General features: G+C 43.9%; 1 protein-coding gene across 1 annotated transcript; it reads left to right on the forward strand.

The window, feature by feature from the left end:
• Positions 1–2,805: 2,805 nt before the first annotated feature.
• On the forward strand, positions 2,806–14,339 carry T265_13456 (hypothetical protein; the record flags this gene model as incomplete). Its single annotated transcript, XM_009168958.1, has 4 exons — positions 2,806–6,875; positions 7,854–8,017; positions 12,125–12,286; positions 13,276–14,339. Coding segments are annotated over 4 exons (5,406 nt in total), but the record flags the coding sequence as incomplete, so codon positions are not given.
• Positions 14,340–15,406: the final 1,067 nt, after the last annotated feature.

Here is a 15,406-nt window from a genome sequence, read left to right on the forward strand (position 1 = left end):
CCAGCACGTATTGTACGTACAAACTGTGTATATGAAAGGGGAGCAAATCTCAAGTTATGAGGATTTCCGTCTGATTGTTGCACGAATTGGTGCAGGTTCAAACAAAGCCCGGCCAGAACGGCAACTCTATGTGAAGTATCGACAAACGTGCGCAAACCTCACGTGGTCATGCGATAGGTCAAAAAGCGTACGTGGAAAGTTCATCGGAATCGGTTCAACATGCTAAGGGTCGAAAATTCATGCGGGTTTAGGGGTGACCATTGAGTACACAGGGTTAGCGGAGGAAACAGCGTGAGAACGAATTATGGTATCGTTTCATCCTGAGTTTGTTACAAGGTGTAACGATCACCTTGTAGGAAAAATCATGCGTTTAGTTGCAAGAGGCTCGCTGTCCATCATGTGTCATTCACAGGACGTTAGAATCTTTTTATAAGTTTCAGAGAATGCAACCTTGGAACTAGTAACTTTGTGAATGTGCATACGCAGGGACGACCATGCCTACTACTTAAGTATTGCTTTGCTGTGCAATTTTACAGTTATTTGAGTAGTCTTCTGCCAAAGCAGTAGTTATGACAGAATGCTTACTTATGAAACGTTACGCAAATAGCAGTGCAATTAAAGTTAAAGGTGAAACAATGATCCTCTTGGTCGAAATCACTTACAGGGTACGGTGTATATGAATATGGCTTGGCAACCCATACATTGCAACACACCTGAAACTTGTAGTTAGAATTCCTTACACTGCGACCAACATGTCCTATCCTCACCCAAGTCACCCTGTCTAATTTGTTCTAGTCTCTGTTCAGGGTAATAGTTTTGGAGTAAGCACTGTAAAACTGGTCGTTTGTGATGAACGGTAATCGATCCATCAACTCTCTTCTTGAGGAGACGGGTTGATTTGTTTAATCACACTTCACTTGGAGGACTCGGCTTTGAATTCAGGCTATTTTTGTGTCTACAGGGAACCTTTGCCCTTGACTTGCAAGGTTGCCCAAGCTAGTCTGGTGGGAAACCCAGAGGCAGTCCCCTTTGTTGAGAGCCCTTGTGAGTTGAAACGAATTCTGTGCGCGGCATTGTTAACCTTGGGAAGTGAAAATATCATTTTGAGCACATTCAGTTAAGCAATACAGTCGTTGGCTCACAAAATGTTCCGTGCAAAATAGAATATCTTCAAAGAGTGAACAAACTTGTTTGGTCTGGCTTTTGTATTCCAAGTACGGCAACATAAGCTTTATCTGTGTTAACCTTTCCCAGGCCCGTGTACAAGATTTTGCATGCAGGAGATGCATCGACCACATTTTCACATTTTATCATATACGAGAATGGCAACATCGTTTCAAGCAACCAACAATGATGGTTTCTTGACGTAAAATCCGCCTTTGGCTCTGGAACGTTTGGCACCATGGCAGTATCTATCAAGCAAGGTGTCCCCTGTAAAGTCATGAACCCCTTAAGGTGGTGTACGCCAATTGCTGCTGACGTGTGATGGTCTACGCGAAGCTCTCGCCTTAGTTCACTAAATCAAACGATATAAGGCAAGGCTATCCTCTTTCGCATTTCATTGATACGATGTTGAAAGACTCACAACCAGCCTCTAATGCATCTGGGGCCAAAATGCTTCCAAGACATACAGAGCACACAGTCGACATAGCCGTTCTTGGATCTGACGCAGTCGTAATACAGATGGTATGAAATATTCTAACTAATTCTGTCCCACGATTTAGCAGGCCTTACACACCTGCGAAATGTAAAGTGCTTCTGTAAGACTGGGTGGACTCAACCCTAACCTCATGTCTACGTATAAACCGATTAAAGTAGTTGACTAATTCGTCTACCTGGGCAGTTTTATCCGTTCCGGCGGTGTACTCAAAGACGATATTTCAAGGGTGATCATTCCATCCGGATTGGGAAGGCCAGAGCAACTTTTGCGTACCTGTATCAGCTGCGACATCAACGTATCTGTCAAGACTCGAGTTTACAACGCCACGGTGCGCGCCATATTGCTATACGGGTCAGAAACCTGGTTGTTGATCAGGTGGCTGTTGATCTGTTCACCGAGCTTGGCAACTGGCCTGCAGAAACCTGATCGCTGTGCGTCCAAGACGTCAAAATTCTTTCAGTGTTTGACGATCGATTTCTTCGGAGCATTGCCTGAGTCTGGTGCGAACACCAGATCATTAATTCTGAACTGTGTTCAATGGTTTCCGGAAGAGACCATAGGTGAACTGATCATACTTCGTAGTTTGCGATAGCTTGGCTACGTTTTTTATGCATGCTACTCGATCAACTTTCTCGAAGGTTTTTTCTCGTACAACCACGTGAAGAGTGGAAACGAGTCAGGGGAAGGCAAACAGTGACTTGGCAGCGAAGTGTGGCATAGATTACCGGTGAACTCAGCTCTACTGGTCGTTACCGTCACTCTGGTTAGGGATGCCGATACAAAACATGACTCACTAACGCTCACAATGACGCCGGTGCATCAGAGCTGTAGCTTCCTGATCTCCCCAACTAAAATCCCGCTAACACCACTGCATCTACGCACCAAGCATACTATCACCCCAAAGGGCAGCTGTCCACCCCACCTCCACAAACATCAGTGAACGAAGCTGAGGTATCTAGAACCACTTTGCTACAAGTACGCGTTTTTTACAGTTGCGGATTATACCGATGATAAATGAGTTGTATAATGCCATCTTCGTAAACAAGTTCGTCTTTTCGGTACTACAGCACTTTTGTTCAATTGAATCTTAACCACATGCTGCCAAAATGACCTTCAGTTTTATTTCATCTTCCTGTCTCCTTCAGTCTGAGAGGTGATTTCTATGGATCCGGAGTGATACTCCCCAGTCGTGAAACAATGACCAACATTACGGATTTCTATGATGCATTTTCACAGTTTTCTTCGGATTTCTTCTCACCGTCACCAAGAATCGCTTCGGCTGGAAACCGCATAATAAATATTTTTGGATTTAACATCAGTGTGTCTACCCTCGACTTCATTGGAAATTTGTCCGTCCCTGTTTGCGGTGTGCCAGCAGATCAGAACGATTTGGGCCGTCTAGCTCTGGAGCTGAAATCTTTACCACCCTCGATGACGGATGGTTCAGGTATACTGACAGTCGAAGGTGCGTCGCTTAATAGGCAGCGTCGGATGGCCAGTAATTCCGCTTCGGAATCCACTACACAGTCTCCAGTCAGTGATTTTTGTAAAACAGTTTATCAGTTTTTTCTCACCGACCACATTCAAAGCTTTGTGAGCAGACTAGGTTTTTTCCTTTTTGGCTACATATATTATTATCCTTCCACGCCGGTGACCGATGAAATAATGCGCCGTGCTTCATACCCTTGGCGACTGACCGATCGATTCCACACTATAGTAAAACACTATTTGAATCATACGGGTCCGGCACTGATTCGTCTGATCGCAAATAATCGTCCATTGGCTGTTTCCGAAAGTCTCCTGAAACTATGCGAGGTGCTGCAAGTCACTCAGCCTAATTTCGCAGCTGAGTTTTGTCCATTTGCTTCGCGCCTGACGTCAAAACTCCGGAATCTTCCTTTCATTTTGAATTCAACAACTCGTTTACTCGAAATTGTGGATCAGTTCTTAGACTGTCGAAATGAATTTATTTCTCTCTATCCGATTCAGAGCGAACAAACTTTTAAAAAGATCCTAGAATTGCATAGTTCACTATCTTTTCCGCCTGGTGCCGGGGTAAACTTCCTACGCGTGCCTCAAAAGACTGATATGAGTGACGCCGAATTTTTTGAGATTGTATTACGCCAGCTGGAATCCCCCAACAACTTCCGTGTTTTTGACCGCTACTGGACCCCTCGTCCTCGCCAGAATCCATTGGACGGCGATGTGGGGTTTGTGAGCAAGGGATCTTTGGATATACAGGAGCTAATAACCGGTGCAGTCGTTGACATGGTCGCCAAAAGGCCAGATAGGTTAGAGCGGCCAGCTGACCCACAAAGTTTGTACAACGATGAGTTACCAGGTCAAGAGTTCAAGTTTTTCCCCACCCCTTGCTACGTGCAAAAGGACTTTCTCAATTCTTTTTCACGTATGTTGCCACAATTTATGCTTTTTGCCTGGATTCTCACAGCCATGCTGACAACCAAATATATTGTAGAGGAGAAAGAACAACGGCTGAAAGAATTCACACGTATCATGGGTTTGTCCGCTCTGATTCACTGGCTTGGGTGGTTCTCCATCACATTCTTGATCATGGGTACCTCGGCGCTGATCATCGCTCTCATGTTCAAACTGGGCAACATTGTTCCGTTGGCGAATTTTTTCATGTTACTCTTGTTGTCTTTGTCCTATATGGTTGCAGTGATTGCACTTACATTCCTTTGTTCGACTTTCTTCACTCGAGCGAACCTCGGTGCTATTGTTACTGCCATGATCTACTTCATTCTCTACCTCCCGACTCCCTTGATTTTTAGCAATGAGTCTGCAATGACTGAAACGATCATGTTTGCAGCTTCACTTTCATGTCAAGTGGCTTATAGTCTGGGCCTGTTCTACTTTGTACGCATTGAAACACAAGGCTTTGGTGCTCAGTGGCAAGACTTTTGGAAAGCACGGTTTGCTGAGGATGTATTCTCCATTGGAAAATGTATGCTGATGTTATGGGTAGATGCGGGAATCTATTTGTTGTTAGCCTGGTACGTTGATAATGTTTATCCGGGTAAATATGGCCTGAGAAGGCCTTTCTATTTCCCATTCACAAGAACGTATTGGGTTGAAGGGCGTACCCGGACAGTGCTTGCCACGGATGGTGATAGTATAGACTCGGATATCAGGGATGAGCGTTACTTTGAACCGGATCAGACAAGAAATGCAGTCGGTGTGACGGTGCTGAATGTCACAAAGAAATACGCCAAAATGCGCAAGCCAGCCTTGGAAAACTTGTCCATAAAGTTTTATGCCGACCAAATAACTTCTTTACTGGGTCACAATGGTGCCGGAAAGTCAACACTGATTTCCATACTAACTGGGATGATTCCTCCATCCAAAGGGACTGCCCAGGTTGCTGGATATGACACACAAAAACAGCTGCGTGAAGTGCATGATCACCTTGGATTTTGTCCACAATATAATGTTTTATTCGATCATTTGACCGTGGCCGAACACTTTCGATTCTACGGTTCTGTAAAGGGTCTCTCTAAATTGTCGATTGGCAAGGAAATTGACATGTTCTTAGAAACGCTCGGCTTTCAAGACAAACGGGATTGCCTTAGTAAGACGCTTTCCGGCGGACAGAAGCGCAAACTTTCCGTTGCTATTGCCTTCATTGGTGACGCTCCGGTGATTTTCCTGGATGAGCCCACAGCTGGTGTGGATCCTTTTTCTCGCCGATCCATATGGGATCTAATAATAGATCTTCGGAGAAAACGTACGATCATTTTGACTACTCATCACATGGATGAAGCTGATGTCCTGGGTGATCGAATTGCCATACTCTCACAGGGGAGGCTTCGATGCTGCGGAACCAGTTTGTTTTTAAAATCAAATCATGGACAAGGCTACTATTTGATCTTGACACGTGACAGAACTGAGCAGACGGAGTCAACTTCAACTTCGTCAAACGTGCAAGCTGTTTTGGATTTTGTTGGGCAATTCATGTCGGACATTCAGTTGGTTAGTGTGACATCGACAGAGATTGTTTTACAGCTTCCTTCAAGGTATGCTTATGATGGTCAATTTTCCGCATTTTTTAAAACACTCGAGACAGATTACGCAAAGACTAATTGCAACGTATGTAAGGAGCTTCGTGTTTTGGGGATCATTTCCTATGGTTTGTCGGATACCTCACTGGAAGAGGTATTCCTCGAATTAGCCGAAGATCCTTCTTTTGAGCTTGCAGAGTCCGAGATAAAGGCGGAAACCACAGTTGAGGCGTGCAACCAGGAAGAAGGGCCACACAGCAAAAGTAATTATTTCAGCCGTAGAAAATCACAAATAAATGCTCTACGAGTGAGTGCCCGATTATCAAAATATACGGATGACGGAAAGCTTCCTTTGCCGGCAACTCGTCAAAGTTTGCTCAACCGCACGCATGTTTACGCCTCACTATCATCGGGACTTGACGAATTGGGAATCGATTCAACGCAACTTCAACCAAACTGTGGTCAACAGATGAAGGCCATGTTTTTAAAACGTTTCCATTATTTCAAACGATACAAACTGGGCTGGGCAATTGAATTTCTTCTTCCTATCAGTTTGATTATTCTGACGATGCTGGTTGTTGACTATTTCCACGTCTCAGTTTCAAACTCTCCGATGTCACTTAACCCCTGGTGGATGTCTCCTCCGCAAGGCGCGCCGTTGAACGTGTTTTATGAGAACCAGATGTATGCCAAAAAAGACCCGAATACCACTTCCGGTGTTATGCGTACCATTAGGCAAGTTGCCAGCATATACGAGAGTGCATTGACCGCTGCGTATGGGTACACGGGGACCAGGTGTGTTCCGCCAAATATACACACGTTTACACCAGCCAAGGCTTCCAGCTGTAGTCACCACATATCTCCACCAAACTGGAACTATGCTGAACAGCTTTCATCTGTGGAACGTCAGCTAGCTAGAGATAGCTCCTATGTTAAGTGTTCATGCACAAAAGGTAGCCAAGATTGTCCGGAAAACGCTGTGCAACCAGATCACCCACCAACCGTCACACTTCAAACAACTGATATACTCTACAATCTCACTGCCTACAATGTTACCGAGTACTTGCTCAAAACTCGTGATAGTTTCATCTATCGACGTTTTGGCGGCCTCAGTTTTATCGTGAATCCAAATCCTGCTGCACGTGGTGAATTAGAAACGATCCTGGATCCAAGCCGTCCACTGTATATGGAGCTTGGTCAACTTACTCCTATTGATGGGAACCGACCCGATCCTTTTTGGCTTCAGCTGGCCGATACCGTAAGACTAATGCTTCCACCCACTCATCATTTGCAAATATGGTTTGACAACAAAGGTTATGTTTCTGCAAAGGGCTATTTGAACATGCTTCAGAATGTTCAACTTCGTTTGATGGCAGCTAAACTCAAATCAACATCCTTTCCACCGCTTTCTCTAGAGTCTGAGCGATCTTACGGTATTGATAATGTGAATTACCCCATAGACCTGCCTCAGAAAGTCCTGGCATCCCGTTCCGGCCGGTCACTTCTACTAGATGTCACTCTGGCTGTGTTCACAATGCTGGCGTTGTCCTTCATACCTGCCAGTTTCATTACCTTTCTGGTTAGTGAAAAACAATCCGGGTCAAAACATTTACAATTCTTATCCGGTTTAAAACCGTTCGTTTACTGGACCAGTATCTACATATGGGATATCATAAACTTTTCTATATCAGCAACACTCTGCACTCTAGTGTTTGTCGCATTTCGCCAAGATGCTTTTGTTGGCCACGACACCGCCGGTACCTTTATTTTGCTTATTTTATTCTACGGCTTGGCTATCCTTCCTATACACTATGCGTTTTCGTTTGTGATACGATCACCCAGTACTGCACTAGTTGTCATGGCCATTACAAATCTACTTCTCGGCTCGGTAACTGTGATGACTACGTTTTTCTTGGACACACTGAGTCAAGATCAACCAAATCTAATTCCCGTCAATAGCGCGTTGAAGAACGTATTCCTCATATTTCCCCAATACTGCTTTGGTCGCGGATTGTATGACTTGGCTTTTCGAAAGTTTATTCTTAAATACCAGAATTCCGGATTCATCGATGTCACTCCTTACCAGAACCCGTTGAGTTGGGATGGAATAGGCAAGAAATTGTTTGCACTTGGTTTAACCACCCTGCTCCTTGCCCCCTTTGTTCTGGTCATAGAACAGCGCTTTTTCGTAGGCCCTATGCGTACCTACTTTCATCGTCGCTATCCAAATTTGTCGCAAAAACGGTTAAAAAAGTTGCGCAAGAGATTGGCGGAACTGGATTCAGAACAAGAACAACTACCAGCTGATGTTCTGGAGGAAAAGGAACGAGCGCATAAGGTGAGCTAACCTGCTTAGTCCGTTGTGCTTTTACAAAAAAAGTTAATTTTTGTATAGATTTGTTTGAAGATTGGTGTGAACATGAGGTCAACCATCGAGTTAGTAACTGAGGGCCGTCTTCGAGACAGACATCTAGAACCATTCCTTTGCTTCTTGCGGGCACTGAAGTAACTTAGAAGTAGTAAACTTCTAATAAGTGGGTGACACGGTAAAATAGCAGTAAAATCAAGGTACCGTGCAGGTTTATGCGGTAGGGTTTTGTTTACCGGAGGGATATTGATCGATTTTCTCAGCTTGGCAATTAACGTGCAAATCTCTGGCTACCAAGCGGGGAAACATCTGTAGGAGATTGCTATTCTTCCAGGGCCACACCTTTCCAAATTTATTTTGGTAGGCATTTGATCATTGGAAAATGTGTAAATAGACAGAATTTGTGCAACCAATACAATCGCAGGTCACCACATTTGAAGTGATTTGAACCGGGTAGTATCACGTTCGATACTTTTGGTAAGCAATCTGTGATTTGCACCACACTGGTTTGGGACGCTGCTCCTTTATGAGTCTAGGTGGCTGACAGGATTTGAGCAGCATAACTGGTGAAAGAATTGTAATCCGGCCTGAAAGTCGGGGATGTTAAAACACAGGGGGTGTTAAAACACTGCAGGGCCTAATCATGTCCCAGGTAGTCCTCAGTGAAGTTATCACACGAAGTAAATAACTTTGTGTGTGCTCATTATTCGTGGAATGTGCATTTTTTCCTTACGCGTACATATATGTTGAGTCCTTATATGTATTTTCGGTGAGGACTTGTTGTTAGCACGAGGTAGGGACGTGGAGGACGTAGATTTAGCTTGTCCTCATGGCGTAAGGGGTCAACAACATATTTAAGGAGCGAAGGACTCGGGTGAGTTGCATCGAAGATTGATCTAACGTCCTAGGTGGTCGGGCGTTGATTTGGTCAGTAATTTTCTGGTTTCTTAATCGAGTCGCAATTTAATCCATTTCGGTGTCATCATCCTCTGATGACAGTAGAGTGATTAAGGTAATCGCGAGTCTCTGCGGAGTGTGCACTAATTCAGGTTAGCCATAAAGGAAGCAAATTTTTGGCAAAGTTTGTCAAGCACTTTTATTACTTCTGTTATAACTCTGAACAGCTAGGTGACAAAATACAAACATCACACTGACAATTGCAATATTAACCCATTTCCAAGTTGTTAGTCTAGCCATGCATTCAAAATATCAATAAATCTTTGTTTTGTTTCTTTAAACAACAATAATAATATTGATACACTGTAATAGTCACAACAAGCAATAATAATACCAGTGTAACAACGGATACTACTGATGAGACACGCGAGTAGTCTGTGGTCTCCTCGAAACTCCGTCTAATGGAAGGTGAAGGTTACTGCGGAACTTGTGGAACTGCTTTGCAGTTTTTGTTTACAACTGCGTGATAGTCAACGAATATTCATGCCTGTTCAAGAGGACACTTCACTTTCCTGTCCAACAGTTTGTACCTGTCTACTTGGTGTTTGCTAATAAACGAGTTCGCAACGAAGGGCCTTCATACTTATACCAGTGGCAAAATGTCATAGGTTTGTTGCTTTTTATCTTATAGAAGTAAATGAACCGGTGTTTGAATGATACTCGAGGTTCGTCTCAGTTGGGCAGTCCACCACTCTTCTTTGATATGAACTCTTCGAAATCATTAGCCCAAGAACCAGAAATGCTGTCCAAACTAAAATTTTGTGAATGCGAATTCGGCAACCGCGTACAGGGATGATCTTTTCAATGTGGATGAAACAATGTGTCAGGGAATTTCAGATTTTTTCCATGCCCATATGTTTTTATTTATGTGAACTTGGAGTTCACTGTTCATTGTTTGGGAGACAATTATTCGAAATTAGCTATTTCGCAACGCTTATTTTATTATAGCCTGTATATAGTACGTCTGATACGCATGAACTCCACTTGCGTTACATCAAAATCATCGGTTTCCATGTTGCTGGATATCTCTCTGGGTTTGTTTCAGCATTTAAAAGGTAACAGTAATCGGTAAATGCAATTTTTCGGAGGTTTAGCTTTTTTGGCAATAGGGATTGCTAAAGCCGTGTTTTGTGTGAGCACAATAAATTTCACGAAAAAAATTGTAAATTCTACGCTTTTCCGAAGTCGGTTAGTTAATAAGGTTTTACTAACACCGCTTTGTTGTACAGTCAACTTTCATAACCATCAGGCGTAACCAGAGTGTGGAGCTAAATTGCAGCCAGCTAACCGCCTTTCAGCTCTTATAAGTGCGCTGTTTGTTGAATAAGCAGCATTTAACACGAAATTCACTGTTCCTGTTAGATCTTGAACGATACATAGTAGGTTGACTGATGCACACAAATGTCCTTTAGCCAGGCTTACACCATATCCAGTAGCGAGTACGATTTGAGGCGACAGTCGATGCAGGGATTCATGTTTGATAGAATTTCTCCTTTCATACAGTGCACACAACAAAACGGTCCTATATACGAGGGCAGTTTAGTCGTACGGGAAGCTTTTGACAGGAGAATCCAACGTACAATGAACGAAGCTTAGGCAAGAGAAAAACGCTCGCACTGGCTACCAAAAGCCATGTCAAACACATGTCTTTCGTAGTATTTCCAGTGACAATGGGACAGCTACACAATGCTCATGGACTCGATTTCATTTACGAGAGCAAGTAATGTTGGAACAATTATCAAATGTCATTATCTTGTTCTTTTCCGCGCATATCAGAAAGCTCCTGTGTTTAGGTGCACCGTGCATTCCTTCTAGTATTGGTCTTTTCTGGCTGCGTTTCTCCTATTCATTTTCGGATACTGATGAATGAGTTGCACCTTTCGGAGCATGGTCGCTAACCGCAAGCACTTTTTGTCACATTCGCAAGGGGATGCACAAAATCACCGCGTCACGCCAGTTCTATTTCCTAGTCACCCAAGATACTATAGATTTTGTCACTACTTGCATTCATCGTTTCAAACTATTCCAGGGATTCTCGAATAGTCGCTTAGTCTTCCGCTAGTTTTCATGCAAACACTCATCTGCCATGGTATCTGCTGGCCCGTATGAAGTTTGCGACGGACAACTGAGTTTTGTGGGTTGTTAATCTCTGTAATAGGGTTTGAAAATTTGACTTATACACGTACGCTTAGCAAGAATAATTTGTACACATGCCCTGCGGCAAAATGAATGTAAAAGAACCATCCTGTTTTTTAACGAACATCTGGGTGCGATAAGGGAATCTATATGGGTAAATGACAGCACAGAAAACAGTCTTAGTGCAACGGACGCAAGAGGATATGTCCTAAAATTTTAGGTACAGACGTCAATTTACACGTTTCTCATTCTCACCCCCTACCCAAACACTGATATGTTCCCAACTTGCCTCTTTAATATGACTGCGCTCACACTAGGAAGGTGCTATCACGATGTGAGAAGTTACTATACTCTCTGAAACATGCGTATCTAGCGAACCCCTTAGCTTGCCTTCATTAGTGATATACAGGAGAAACACGACATACGACACTTTTCGACACCCTCAAGCACATTGATTACCTATCGGTACCGGTCTCAAGCGTTACACTAGACTGGAAACCGATCACACCGGGGTGCTTCCGAATCACTGATGTCTGTAACTCCATATCAACTCAGTGGAACGATCTAAGCCGTAAAAATACATTCTCCTCATGATCTTAATGAGATTTTACAAGGCGCCTTCGAATTTTGTGGTCTCCGGCAAGAAACTGGATTCGCCAAAAGTAGAATTTGTGCACGTCTCGACTGAGGAGTCTGGAAATAAACCAAAAATTCTACAGTCGGCATCAGTGCCGCACGTATGGTTTTCTAACGCAATCCACTGTCCACTGATTGGTGACGTTACAGATGCAATCTCTTTGATGAATGTAGCTGCGATCGTCTTTTTACGGCTGAACGGTTCCCCGTAAAGAAAGATTATCAGGTAATGGAAAAAACAGCAATAGAACCGTATGTTGACTCAATCATCATCATCATCATCGACAGCATGATATCAGTGTTCAACACCGATGCTTCACTGCCGTACAACTATGATTTATTTGAAAGCCTTATTGTAAAGAAAAGAGTAAAGGTGGACGGGGAAGGTACTTAGCGCTAGATTACCACAATCATTCCGAGGTGTCTACACCTCCAGACATTCACTCAAGTGATTGGATAGAAACTGTTAACAAGAATGCCACTGACGTCGGTTGGCAGCCATATCTTTTAGTGTCTCCAACAGGGCACAGTGAGGATCACACGGTCCCAATCCTGGAAGGCGAGTAGCAGCGACAGCACCCAAGTGTTTCTTGATCTCCATTTCCATCCATTTGGCTTTCTGTGTTCACCATACTTCACGATTGGCTCGCAAGCTCACTTTCCCTTTATGTCTGATGGCTCTTCCACCGGATTANGGCTGGGATATTTCTCCGAGATTTAAACAGTGCCGCCGTTCGGTCTGATATCCAGTGCTTCGGTGCGCCCGGTTGGGTCGTACCACGGGCAAAATTACCAGCGCTATGCAAGGAGGTGGCAATCTCGTCCCGGTATGAGTCCACATCTGATGGTGGAGCATTTAGAAGTGACTCTAAAAGATGATTCTGGTAAATTAGTCTAACACCCGGATCTGCCAGTCTCTCAGTTGCCAAGCCATTTGTCCGCACCTTTCACGGCACTGGAAAACGAAGAGAGAAGCGACTCCAAACGAGTCCACAAATGTGTTACAAAACGACTCAATATCTCGAAAAACTCTGCTAATTGCTTTTTTTCATGCTGGATAAAAGAATAAAGTTGAATAACCTCATTTGGAATCGAATTTGGTTTTGACAGGATACTCAGAAGAATACAGCTGAACCTCTGGTCCACTTCTGCTCAACTTGGGTTCAAGTAGCATATAAGTTAGACGGAGGACGTCTAACTGAGGTGATCCAACAAGATTGAATCCAATCGTATGTCATCAAAGAGTTTTTAAAAACCTTATGAGAAGTGTGTCACGTCTAGCTGACAGAGTATAGTCGAACTTTAGACAGCCATTTGATTGGATTCGGTCTACAGTAGACAAAGATTTCAAAGGTTGCTGTGATAAGAGTAATTTAAATGAGAAAACATTCAATGTTATTGTAAATGGCTCGCGTTGTGCAGGATTACACAACTTGCTGAACTGTGATACCCATCAATTACCGTGTTGAAACATCTTTTCTATTTTCTAACCCGTTTAGTTCCGTCAGTCAAACTCGATGCGTCCCAATCCGTCCGTGCTGGCTACAGATTTGACAAAATTCTTTCGACGAAAGAAGAAGCCTTCAGTCAATCGACTTTCTTTTGCAATTCATCCAGCTGAATGCTTCGGTTTGTTGGGGCTGAACGGTGCTGGAAAGACAACTACGTTTCGAATGCTAACTGGTTCTTTATCGCCAACCGCAGGAGCAGCCTACGTCGACGGGTATCATGTGATCAATCAAATGAGTCAGGCACAACAAAGCCTCGGGTTTTGTCCACAAACTGACGCGCTGTTGAATACACTGACTGGTAGAGAAACCTTGACGCTTTACGCAAGACTACGCGGTGTTCCTGAGCCAAAAATACGACCGGTTGTGGCAAAACTCCTAAACAACATGGGCCTAGCACCACATGCAGACAAAGTAGCCGGAGCATACTCTGGCGGAAACCGTCGAAAGCTGTCGACAGCCATTGCTATTCTCGGAAGCCCAAGGGTAATCTTTCTTGATGAACCCACTAGCGGTATGGACCCAGTGGGTAAGCGATTTCTATGGGATCAGATACTTAGATTGACAAAAGCCGGGAAGGCGGTAGTTCTTACATCTCACAGTATGGAAGAGTGTGAAGCGTTGTGCAATCGATTGGGCATCATGGTGAATGGACAGTTTCGTTGTCTGGGTAGCGTGCAACAACTAAAAAATCGATACGGAAATGGATACATTGCCGAAGTTCGTTTGACTGACAAACCACAGGCTGATGTTGATGTGAGGATAACATTGCAGAATGAATTTCCCGCAGTGACTGTCAACAAATCATACAACCGTTGTCATGAGTACCAGTTTTCTCAAGGTGTGCAAATGTCCAAGCTTTTCACTGTACTGAATAAGCTCCGTGAAAATGAGTGGATTGATCAGTACTCAGTGCGACAGACAACTTTGGATCACGTTTTTGTGAATTTCGCACGGATGCAGGTTGAACCACCGGAGTTGTCGGAAGGAGACGGCAGTATTTCAGATGTTGAAGAACCTGATACTGAAACGGTTTCGACATCGGCTGAAGGTTAGTCTTTCGGGTGATACTCAGAGAAATTTCGATCAGCTCTGTTTCCGGTATTGTATATAGCCTATCCATGGATGACATAATTGGAAATGTTACCTACTCTACCGCTATAAGAAGTGAACATTTGGCAGCATCTTTCAATGGATTGATAGTGTTTCTCTCTGAAAACATTGTTATCTTACTCTTTGGACGCGGTGCAATATTTTTTCAATCATTGTTTTTACAGATCGATTGAAAATAAATTACACTTTTTGAACCTTCTTGTTCATGAGGTGCAACATACCTGAAACCTGAGGGTTATGTGAGTTTTGCGTGGGAATCACAAACTGATAACGGATTTGCATCCTCACAGGAAATCCCAAAAAAACTAGACAGGTTTGGGCGTTCAAACTTCATTCTTATAACATTCTTCAAAACTGCGATACTCAGCTCATGAATCTCAAATGGTTGATTCAACTTCCAACTGTGATACGCATTGCTGCAGAGTGCAATTGATCTAAGTTGGACGGGAACGCGAACTACACTGACTTCTTCCAGTAGCTACTGGTCTATCCAGCAATCACCTCGATAGTCCACAAGTGCAGCCCTGCACGGGTTCGACGTTAAGGGTAGTCGCGTTTGTCCATATTCTGCAGTACGCTCGGAGAAGCCTTACTTGCGAGTAGCAAACGATTTTCTACCGAGCCGAGCAGGTTGACGTGACTCCAGACCACTTACCCTCCTTTCGAGAGCATTAGCCTTCTGGTGCGGTACTCTGCCAGTCAAGGGGATCATGCTGTAGCGTGGGATGTCAGGAAGTCAACGGTATTCGACGTTCGAGAGGATGTAGCGACGGCACACGTCAGTTCTGAAATGTGCAGATATACGGACTGGTATTAATGAATCCACACAGTATACACAGCACACATGCGCACAGGTCGGGTGGTACAGGGAAGAAGACCGGAGTGTAGCAACAACGCACGTGTATTAACCCGAACCGAAACCGGAAGGAAGGGGGTGTACAGGGTCGGGTCAAGGTCAGTTAGGGGGTGTACAAGCGAGGTACTCTTCCCTGTCCAGGGCCCGTGGTGA

This window comes from Opisthorchis viverrini (assembly GCF_000715545.1).
Source record: "Opisthorchis viverrini unplaced genomic scaffold opera_v5_68, whole genome shotgun sequence".
Classification (NCBI taxonomy): Eukaryota; Metazoa; Platyhelminthes; class Trematoda; order Opisthorchiida; family Opisthorchiidae; genus Opisthorchis; species Opisthorchis viverrini.